At 42.1% G+C, this 12,048-nt stretch overlaps 1 protein-coding gene across 1 annotated transcript in view; it reads left to right on the forward strand.

Moving 5' to 3' along the window:
* Nucleotides 1–12,048, forward strand: part of Ankfn1 (ankyrin repeat and fibronectin type III domain containing 1) — a 146,762-nt gene that overhangs the window by 32,534 nt on the left and 102,180 nt on the right. The window contains exon 5 of the mRNA XM_038328646.1: nucleotides 208–321. Coding sequence (XP_038184574.1) covers nucleotides 208–321 — 114 coding nt within the window. The remainder of the gene's footprint in view (nucleotides 1–207; nucleotides 322–12,048) is intronic.

The raw sequence follows: 12,048 nt of genomic DNA on the forward strand, positions 1-12,048 counted from the left end.
CTCTGGGTCATGCACACACATGCACACATGCGCATGCTTGCACGCACGCACTGAGCCTTTTAAGGAAAATGATCACAAGGGAAGGCAAGTGGGCTCTGCAAACCAGCATCTGCAAAGTGTGTGCTCCCACTGTCCCATGAAGAGGCAGGAGTGTGTTTGGAAAGGATCTGAGAAGCTAAGACTCTGATGATTTTCCTTCTCTGTCAGGAGCCCCGGAGGTGCCTGCCAATGTCTGTCTCCTGGTAACCAGCAGCACGTCACTCACCGTCAGCTTCCAGGAGCCCCTCAGTGTCAATGCAGCTGTAGTGACCAGGTACAAAGGTACTGCACTCCCTGTCTTCTCTCCCTGCTCCTTCCTGGAAAGGAATCTGGGGCGTGGGGATGGATGGTGTGCTTTGTGTGTCTGGTTCCACACTAGTGGGGTTGTTTTTATTCCCCTTTACTTTTGAAGTCAAAATAGAGCCATGCACATCATTGTAAAGGTTCAGGGAGGTGACTGAGAATGAGTCACAGGTGTATTCAACAGGACCGGGTGGCCATTCCCTCACTAAACGTCTCGTTCACGTCTGCAGCACACCTGTTCTACAGAGCATAGGGTGGTGATAATGGTCATAAGAAACAGCTGATCTGAGGAGCAAAAAGGCTGAACTGTGGGGTGTCAGTAGCGGGGAGCAGGAAGCATCGAAACTGACCTCTATGTCCCCACTGACATTCGCGGGGGCAAGAAAAGATGATGGTAGCATGGTCAGGAAAGCCCCCAAGATGGAGGTAGCCTTCAGACCCGGCTTTGAAGGACAGATAGAAACTGAAGGGAGATATTGGGGACAACCTAATTTCTACATGGAAAGAACAATGGATATAGCTGTCAATGCAAAGGAGTACTGGAACAATTAGAGGAGGAAAGCCACAGCGGAAGCAGCAAATAATAGCTTGGTTCCTCTGGAGCAGGAGAGCATGGAGAGGAGTTGAAATAGAAACAGAAGCCAGGGAGTTAAAGCTCCGTGTGATAAACTGTGGAGAACTATTGAATACAAGAGGGACAAGCTCACAAGTCAGTTCTGAAGTGCTGATCGTGTGTACGATGGGCTGGGGGAGGCAGAGAGGGAGTCTGAATTTAAAAAAAAAAATGAGAGAGCTGTTCAAAGGCAAGGGCATGACAGCCTGAGCCAGCTCCAGCAGCAGTACTGGTGAAGGACAGGAGGGGACCGGGGAGGAAGATGTGGCAGGACATCATGAAGCCAGTCAGCCCCACACACAGCACCCACTATGTGTTAAGTACTGCCTGAGCCTCTGTGTCTCGGCTTGGTCCTCACAGCTGTGTCATGAAGCATATTTATCCTCACACACACCAGGGATGACAGATTATAGAGTTTTCTTAGGGGCTCACGAAAGAGCCTGGGTCATTGCATTCTGCCCACTCTAGACTGTAGGAAAACAAAGGTAATCAATTTTCTGATTCACGTGGGCTTGAGGAACGGCCCTGATAAAGCTCTCTACACCTGCTCCAGGGTGCTGGTTCACAGGAAACGGTGTGTTCGAGTCTCTACCATGCCCTCTACCTGTGAAACTGCTAACCTCCATGACACGCCTCCCTTTCTTCTTCTCAAGAGCATTCTGTATATCTCTGTAGACATGGTAGCTTTCTGGGTGCTTGAGATTGTCCGGAGTCAGTTCACTCCATTTGTAATTTCTGAGGTGAGAGATTACAATGGATGGACTTGGTGACCACTGGGTTTTCTGGGTCAAAGAGAAGGCAACCTTAGCCCACCAGAAGCTGTGCATAGATGAAGCCCCCTCGGGGTGGCTTCCTGATGCTACTCCTTTGAAACAGTCCATGCTTCCCTTTGCCTTCCCTTTCGTCATCTCACCTGCCCAGGCTGACCTTCATGACCTTCAGAGCCAGGGTCGGCAGACAGGGTCAGACACAGGCAATGCCCACTTCTTACCGCTACCTCTCTCGAGTTCGGGATTTTGATGGAATGTTTCATCAATGCCGCCCAACTTGACATGTCCTTCTCAGGTATGATTAGTGAGCTAATTTACCCAGCTCTTTCCTACTTAACCAAAACCCCAGCGAATTCTACCAGCGTTCACGTTTTTAACTCTTCTCTTGGGAAGCATTTTGGTGAGGTGGAAAAGAAAGTTTGCAAGTGAGTGCTTGGAGTAACTGGAGAGGATTAATTAAGCATTATAAATAGAATTGTCCGCTGCATCGGGAAGCTGGCTTCCTTACGCTAATTTCTAGGGACACAAATGGAGCCCTTAACCCGACTGCTCTGAAGGGTTATTTAAAGCAGCTGGCCACAGAGACAGATGGGCATGTTTTAATGCAGGGGTTGAAGTAATTATTTAATGGTGGAAATAATAGGAAAATTACCCTGAGACAAAGATAATTATTTTGTTTGCTTTAAAAAGAAGAAGAAGAAGAAGAAGAAGAAGAAGAAGAAGAAGAAGAAGAAGAAGGCGAGACAATTGAGAAATCCACAGAATGAAATTATCTAATTATCTAATGGCTTATGGGGGAAAGCTTAACCCTGCAGTATTTGGGGTTTGGCAAAAAAGGCCTCATTCACCCTACATTCCAGAAACCTCAGGCATATCTTGACAGCTAAACGTTTTCCCCCCTTCATGCTCTGGCTCTTTCTGTTGCCCATCTGTTTACATTCATCAGCATGGTTTTGAGGAATCTTATGTCTATGCAGAAGTCTTCTGTAGAGCATCTCTTTGGAGGTCTTTTTTTAAAGATTGCAGAGTCATGCACCAGGCCAATTGCCATCTCAATGTGGGAGATTAAAGGTGTCCATTACAGCTTAGAAGGCAGGAAAATGGTTCTCAGGGAAAGCCTCTGGTTTCCCCTGTCTGCATTCTCCCCAGCTACAGTAACTGGGGCTGATTCTGGGTGTTTCTTCCTCCGATGCAGTCTTCGCATCTTTCTGTCTCATCTTAACAATCTCCGTGGTTTACAAAGAGCAGTTAGCAGGTGCACTGATGCGTTGGACCATTGCCAGAACACTGTTCCACATCTTCCTCCTCATATCCTTGGATAACCTGCCTGAACTCCTTGTCTGGAGATTGCATGTTGTTTTTCTGCAGGCCAAAACAGAATGCATTTTCTTGCATTCTTGCTGCTTTGCTGTTTCTTGCCTGGCTGGGATGAGGGAACTGAGCTATATAGATGAGAGGCCATATGACTACATCACGTAACAGGTGCAGTACAAACTCTGTCCTCCCTCCCTCTCTCTCTCTCTCTCTCTCTCTCTCTCTCTCTCTCTCTCTCTCTCTCTCTCTCTCTCATCCTTTCTCGACTAGAAGCAGTGAGTGACACCTTGTGGCTTGGTAATTACAACATGCTGTAACAGGCTCTACAATGTGTAAGCACTACTGTACTTCTAGCTACACTCTTCCCTGCCCCTCTTTTCATCTTGTAGCCTGACAAACTAGAAACCACAGCCCTAGGCTGATACACTCCCATAATCTCAGCACTCAGGAGATAAAGGCAGGAGCATCCAGATTGCAATACAAGCCTGGGTAAACAGTGAGTTACATGTAATGCGGGAATATTGAAAGTCCAGTGAATGAGAGAACTGGGAGGCTGGAACGCCACTCTGTGCAAGAGCCTTGTGTCTGAGCTGTGAAGGCCTCTGGGCCCTTAGTTATTCTGTTTTCCTTCACAATGCAAAGGCGTCAAGATCCAGCCAATTACTTATCAACAGTCTTATAAACTTCGTTGAAGTCTTTCCCCCAATAATCTATATTGTAAAGAGTTGCTTTTTTTCTCATTTGTTCTTTTTCTTTTCTTTTCTTTTCTTTTCTTTATATTTTGAGCAGTTTTGAAAACTAAGACTTCAAACAATACAACGAGAGTTATATAAAAGAGAATACTTTGCACTTCCAGGAATCGCACATCTCTTCCATAAACTTCAACTCGAAGGCTTTAATAGAGATCCCCACAGATTCTTTCTTGGTCTGTATAAGGAAGCAGTCATGTGCCACATAAGGGATGATGTTTCTGCCAATGGCAGACTGCCTGGACCACAAGGTCCTATATGACCGTATCATCCAGAGAGGTAGCTGTTCACACAAGGATGGATTTCCTCAATAACACCTTCTCAAAATGTATCCCCATGGCTAAGTGACAAATGACTATGTACCCAAAGGTTTATAGCTTGTGTGATCTAATATATATTGTCACACTATGTTAGTCAACTTTCTGTCACTGGGACAAAATACCTAAGGGAATCAACCTCAACAGAGAAAAGACTTATCTGGGCTTACAGTTCCAGAGATGTCAGCCCATGGTCACTGGGCTCTATTGTCTGTTATCACCTAATGGAGACCAGGAAGCAAAAGAAAACAAACCGGAAATATCCGGTTCCCAACAATCCTTTCAAGGCCACACACCCTCCAGTGGCCTCAGTGCTTTCTTATTGGTCCTGATCCCTAGAGATTCTCTCACCTCCTAAAGGGTCCATCCACTCCTAAATTTTCCTCAACACTCCCATGCTGCTTGCATCTCCTAGCGGCTCCACCACTTCCCAGTAGTGCCACAGGCTGGTGATCAGTTATTTAGAACATAAACCCTGGGGGGTGTTTAAGATCTAAACCATACACACCTTTTACCTGAGCCTACAACTAGATGCTTCATCTGACTTAGCGATAATCTTTCAGTTCTCACTGAAAATACTGTATTTCTTCCTAGGGTGATGTAGTTGGGTCTTCTTGTCTGTGTAACAGTTGGATAGTACTTTTAGGCCATAAACTGGAGCACAGATTTTCTCCTACTGACAGACATAGATTGTTGAGGTTTCTTTTAAACATCTATTTATTTTTGTGTCTGTACACACACCCATATGCATGCATATGCCACAACATGTATATATGTACAGGGCAGGCAACAGCTTCCAGGAATCAATTCTCTCCCTATAGCATGTAGGTCATGAGGCTCAGTAGCAAAAGTCTTTACCAGCTGATACAGTCCCATGGGTTGTTTTTATAAACCTTTTTTAGTACGCCAAGTTACAGTCTTAGTATTTGTATATGCCTCCAACTTACCTATCTCAGTTTTTTTTTTTTTTTTTTTTTTTTTGCTAGAATGGCTAACTAGAAGGAGACTCTATCTATATACACTATCATTGGTCTGTTTTATCTAATACCACCAAGTAACTTTATAGCTTATTTTAATAGGGAAAGTCCCTCCCCTGGAAATAAATTTCAAAAAGCCTTTGTTGTTCTACACATTTTCTCTTCCAAATGAATTTTAGAATTGGCTTGTCAAATTCAGTTTCCAAAACCTTCCCGGGCTTACGTTGTATTCCTAATATTGGAGAGAACTCTTACTTATAAGCCTTTTCTCCTAGCCAGGGGTTAGCATGTGTTCAGGATAGCATAGCCTTTTTCTTTCCATGGGTCTTCTATGCATCCTGCTGGGTTCCATGCCCAGTATATCTCACAATGTTTGTGACTATTAAGAGTCAAATTTATTTTCAAGAGTTTCTTAGCCAGGTGGTGGCGCATGCCTTTAATCCCAGCACTCGGAAGTCAGAGACAGGTGGATCTGAGTTTGAGGCCAGCCTGGTCTACACAGTGAGTTCCAGGACAGGCATCAAAGCTACACAGAGAAACCCTGTCTCTTTAAAAAAAAACCAACAAAATAAATAAAAAGATTTTTCTCTAAGTGGTTATCAGTAGAGTAATGCCAATGTTTAAAATTTTATTGAGCAGCATTTCTAAAATCTCTATCAGCTTCTCTTCGTCAGTACCTTGCCTGACATCTCATAAGATTTTTCCTTATAAAAATCTTCCAGAATTATAGTTTTGTCTCTTCCTTCCTAGTGTTTTCCTTTTTTGTTTTTTAATCTCCCATGATTGAGGAGCATCAATTCTAGTTCCCCACACACTAGATAGGGAGCACTGATTATTTTTCCCTTGTCTCTTTTGCCAAATCGTATCTATAGTTTACCATTTAGCATGCTGCCAACAGAGAGGTTTCTGGTAGGCTCTCTTGATCAGATTAACAAAGTTTTAATTCATTTCTAGTTTGCTACTTTACCTTGGTTTGCATAAGGAAGAGATGTTAGTTATGCCTCAGTTTTCCTATTCGTTTCCTAAATCACTGACTTCATCTGGAATAAAACCAGTGGCACAGAGTTCTACAAATACAATCGTGTTATTTTAAGCTTCTGTCATTTTAGACACTTTATTTTTCAAAGAGCGTGTGTTTCCAGTGCCAGAGAGATGGCTTAGTGGTTACGAGCACAGGCTGCTCTTCAAGAGGACACAGGTTCATTTCCAGCATCACGTGATGGCTCACAACCATCTGTAACTCCAGACCCAAGGTATCTGACACCCTCTTCTTGTCTCTGCACACTGGCGCAGAGATACACATGCAGCCAAAATATCCATGCACATAAAATAAACAATTTTTTAAGTAGATGTATTCCTGCCTTTTCTCTTAGAATACTCGAATTGGGCTGTTTTATTTGTTGTTTGTTGGTTGGTTGGTTTCTTAAGCCATAACATTGAGGCTTTGTTATTTTCTATTTTATTGGCATATTTTAAATTATAACTTTTATTATAAAAGATCAGGAATTACACCATATTGGCTATGAAACTAATCAGTGCTTGCTCTGGGCTACAATATGATCATGCTAATTTTTCTGATGCTTGTACAACCGAGAGTCACTCCTGTTTGTGGAATAAATCAAGTCCCAAAAGTTTTCATGTTGTTGAGTTTTGTATGCTTTCTTGGGAGGGAGAGATGCCAAGGATGATGGCCATACTCCCAGGGTCAGATGCACTTGACTTTGAAATCCAAGCACTACTTACTAGTCAAGTTTGACCTCTGGTACATTACTTAAAACCTGTTTCTCATTTTTAAAACTGTATTTATTATTACATGCATATGTATGTGTACATGTTCATCCATATGTGCACAACACCTGTTGGGTTTCCTCAGAGGCTAAAAGAGAGCATTGAGTCCCCATGAAATGGAGTTACCCCCATGCAGTTGTAAACTACTGGGTGTGTGTGCTGGGAATTGAACCTGGGTCCTCGGCAAGATTAGCAATTATCCTTCACTGCTGAGCCGTCTCTCTAGCCCATTTTCTCTCATTTTATAGATGAGAAAATTTAATGTTCGCATCTTCCCTCTCTTCTTGTATGTGTGTGTGTGTGTGTGTGTGTGTGTGTGTGTGTGTGTGTGATGTGCATGTATATATGTGTGTCCACATGGATGTGTTGTAGAGGGACATGTGTGGGAGGCCAGAGGCTGATGTCAAGTGTTTTTCTTGATTGCTTGCCATTTTATTTTACTGCTCAGGGTCTCTTGCTGAGCCTGGAGCTCTCTAATCAGCTAGTCCAGCAAGTCAGCTTGCCCTCGGAGTTCCCTAGCTCAACTTCCTAGGGCTGGGACCACATCGACCTACCTTTAATGTGGGCTCTAGGGATCTCAACTCTGCTCCTCAGGGTTATGTAGCAAGTCCTTTATCCACTGAGCCATCTCTGCAGCCCTATTTTTCTGTTTTTAGTTTTATTATTAGATTAGTTTTTTTCTTAATTTGAAAACTTAATTTACTTGCTTTTGATTTTATTAAGATTTTTTTTTAATGCCTGCATTATTGGGGTCTTGTTTAGAAAGTCCTTTCCTGTGCCAGTGAGTTCAAGCCTATTCCCCCACTTGCTCTGCTATCAGATTCAGGATATCTGGTCTTATGTTGAGGTCCTTGATCCATTTGGAGTTGACTTTTGTATAGGGTAATAAATGTGGATCTATTTTCACCCTTCTACAATGCAGCTCTCCGATTTGATCAGCACCATTTGTTAAGGAAGCTGTGCTTTCTCCAGTGTGTACTTTTGGCTTTTTGTCACGGCTCAGGTGTCAGTAGAATTATGTCTGTATCTTCAAGACTATTCCATTGATTGATGTGTGTTTTTGCGCCAATGCCACATGATCTTATTACTGTAGCTCTATAATACAACTTAAAATCTGGGATTGCCATTCTTTTCAGAGTTCTTTTATATTCCAGATATTTTAATAATTGTAAGATTTTATTTTTCCATATGATGTTAAAGAATTTTATTGTAATTTATAAAGAACTATGTTGGAATTCTAGTGGGGTTTGCACTGAATCTGTAGATTGCTTTTCATAAAACAGCCATTTTCACAATATTGATCCTATCAACCCAAAAGCATGAGTAATCTTTTCATCTTCTGATGTCTCTTCAATGTCTTTCTTCAGTATCTTAAAGGTTTTATTATACAAGTCTTTCACTTGCTTAGCTAGATTATTCTAAGACACTTTTATTTTTCTTAAGGTTATTTTGACAAATGTTGTTTTCCTGAATTCTTTCTTAGTAAGTTTGACATTTGTATGCAGGAAAGCTAGTGATTTCTGTGTGTTAATTTTAGCCTGATATTTTTTCTGGAAGTATTTATCAACTGTAGAAGTTTTCTGATTCAGTCTTTGGAGTCTTTTATATATAAAGTCCTACAAATAAGGGTCTTCATGAAGCAATAAAGCTTCTTACAGCAAAGGACACCATCATCTGAGCAGAGAGGCAGCCTACAGATGGGGGAATTGCTACCTATTATACATAGGGCAGAGGGTTAGTATTAGAATATGCAAAGAACTCAAAAATGCTGAACAACAAGAAAACAAATAACCCAATTAAAAATGGGGTAGAGAACTAAACAGAGTCTCAAAAGACAAAATACAGATGACTGAGAAACACTGTAGAATGTTCAACATCCTTAGCTATCAAGGATACGCAAATTAAAACTACTTTCCGTTTTCACTCTACTCCAGTCAGAATGGCCAAGATGAATAAATGGCAGGAAATCCTGGAGAGGGGAGAAGGGAATATTTACTCAGTGCTGGTGGGAATGCAATCTGGTAGAGGCACTGTGGAAATCAGTTTGAAGGCACCAAAAAAAAAAAAAAAAAAAAAAAAGCTGAAACAGATCTACCCTAAGATCCGGCTATACCACTCTTGGCCATACACCCAAAGGACTCTACATCCTACTACGGAGATATTTTGCCAGCCGCGTTCACTGCTATTCTATTCACAATAGTCAGGAATTGGAAACAATCTAGATGCCTGTGAACTGAGAAATGGATAATAAAAACCCAGTATATTTACATAATGGAATATTATTCATCTATTAATAAACATTGAATTATGAAATCTTGAAGGTAAATGGATGAATCTAGCAACAATCATCCTGGGTGAGGTAACCCAAACTAGAAAAATAAGCTTTAGCATGTGGTTGTTATCTTTCAAGTTTTAATATGTGAATTCCATTTAAAATATCCACAGAGGTTAGATAACCAGAACAGGACTGGGGTGGGTAGTGGAAGTGGAGGAAGGGATCTTCTAAGAAAGGAGAAATAGACTCATAGATAAAAAAGTCAGAATGGGATAATTGAATGGAGAAGAAGAAGGGGAACAGGGCAGAAGAGGGAATATTGGGAAGGATAACTAATACCGAAGAGCCTTTGAGAAGTCATATGGAAACCTACCACATATAAAAAAGGGAATTTGAATGGAATTACCATATAATGGGGGAGACAATGCCCCAACTAGACATCTTATACTACAATCAAGGAAAACCTCCAGTACCAGGAATGGATTATACCTTGTTGAGCCACTGGTGAAAGGAGTCCCATAGACCACTCCCCCAAACATCATAGGCTACTGCCAATGCTATTATTACCCTCCATAACCTGGCAATTAAGCCCCTATTGTTGAAGATACCACATACTTATGTCATAAAACATGAAGAAACTGAGCAGGTACTCAACTAGATTTCTTCCCTACTGACTAGCATTCATACTGCTGGAAGGTCTTATCCTTACTACTAGAAAAGAAGGGTAAATGGCAATCTCACCCAGTTATGAACCTTGTGAGCTACCATAGCAACCTGCTCTCAAGCTATACTCATCGGTGCAATCACGGCACAAATACTATGAGAGTGACAACCACTTTTTGACTGGAGTTAAGCCTTGCTTCATGAGATGGATTCCGTATCTGATACTGTTCATAGGCTGGGTTGTAGGCCTCAGGGAATAAAGTACTTATTATTCTGATAACTGAGCATAGCAATAATATTGTTCCTGAAGACATAGTGCTTTACACATAGATTAATGCATCACTTAAACCTCATGAGAAAACTTCTTACAGTAGATAGTCATTAGCCTACAACGGGACAATGCACAGAGTGAGGGACTTTGGAGCACTCAGCATTAAACGGGATGTCTTTATCACACCCCTTGCCTTAAGACTCAGAGATCTATGAGGAAAGGAAGCAGAAAAACTTTTAAGAGCTAGAAAAGATAGACAGTTCTAAGGGGGGAGCGGTTTTGAGACACAACAGGTCGCATGCACAAGACCCATACAAGTACAAGCCAGACAAAGCTCCAGCGCAGAGAAGAGGACAAGGTCCCACCCCTAATCAAGAAGCTATTTGAAAATCCAGGTCAAGCCTCGTGCTCACAAGTAGTTGGCCAATGCAAAGCAGTCTCCATGTTTCTGAAGTGGTTTTTTTTTTTGTGTTTTAGTTCTTTTAAAGAGAGGAAAAAAAATAGAGTTTGTGGGTAGGGAGTGGGGAAGGATCAAGGAGGAGTTGAGGTAGGAGAAAGAATATGATCAAAATATACGATATGAATTTTTTAAAAAATAAAAAAGATGTTTAAATCATAGACTGTTCTAGCCTTTGGGGATCTTAAAATGTTCACAGGGGTGGCTAACAAGTTCTATGGGTGCCATTTATGATGTCTGAAAACAGTGCACCAACTCTGCTGAGGACGAGGGAACTCTGATCTCAGAGGGAAGTAACTCTGTCTCACTTCACACCCTGGCCTCAGTTTCCACGTGGTAGTAAAGGGTGCTTTCTGTGTGTTTCCATTTGCCTGCGTCTCTTCTTGGCCACCCTTCCCCTCCTCTCAGTGACAACGGAACTACATTAGTCTCTTGCAAAATGTTCATTCTTTAAGTCTGAGAGTCTCTTACTTTGTGTGTGTGAGGGGTGTTTGTGGGTGTGGGTGTGTGCAGGAGTGCTGTGCTGTGTGTGTGCTGTGCTGTGCTGTGTGTGTGGAGGGCAGAGAACAACTTGCAGGAGACAGTTCTCACTGTCTACCATGTAGCTACTGGGAATCAAACTTAGGTCATCAGGCTTGGCAGACTACCCCCCACAAGCCATCCCACCAGCCCCTTCATCTCTTTCTATATGTAATTTCAAATTCCCTCCTTGAAGATGCTATGACAATGGAATTTCAATGTTTATCAAATGTATATGATGCTTTTCAAAGGAAGTTGTTTCCTTTATCTTCCCCATCGTTTCCCCAGCTCCAGCTGCTCTTTAACTTGCACAGCTGTGGGAGTTACCTCTCTGGTCGTGTGCTTCCACAGCTGTTTCCGAATTCATTATCTGCCCTTGTTTACCCAATTAGAACTGGGACAAAAGAATTGGACTCGCCCATAAGAACCACACTCACCGGAATGCTCCTCTTCTCCCAACCAGTTACATTTCTGGTTTTAATGGCATTGAATGCCGGACACAGACCTTGTTGACTTTGCAAAGTCAAGTGAAACTCTTTACTTTGCCTCTAAATTCCCTCCAACCCCTGACCTTTCTGTTGCATTTCTTATGGTCCTTGCCATTGTGTTCTCAATTCCTTTCAGATAATCCTTTTGGACTAGTGCCCCCTTTCCCAAGAGCAGTACTTATTTCTCTCCCAAGCACACTCTCTGCTTCTGTTGTAATAGGTAACAAATGAAAACCACAGGAGAACATCAGCACACACCTATCACAGTGTTAAAAACCTCTGCAGTCATGATGCCAAATGCTTATGAGGAAGAAAGGCATTTGGAGAAAATGGCACCTTCAAACACTTCTAGTGGGGATGAAAAATGGTAGTGCCACTCTGGGAAGCAGCGAGACCGTGTCTTTGAAAGTTAAACACGTTAACTCCCATAGAGCCTGGTGCTTGTACTCCTGAACACTTATTCCAGTAAAACAAGAGCTTCTACCCCTATAAAAATCCTTCCCAA

The sequence above is a fragment of the Arvicola amphibius genome, chromosome 4, assembly GCF_903992535.2.
Source record: "Arvicola amphibius chromosome 4, mArvAmp1.2, whole genome shotgun sequence".
Lineage (NCBI taxonomy): Eukaryota > Metazoa > Chordata > Mammalia > Rodentia > Cricetidae > Arvicola > Arvicola amphibius.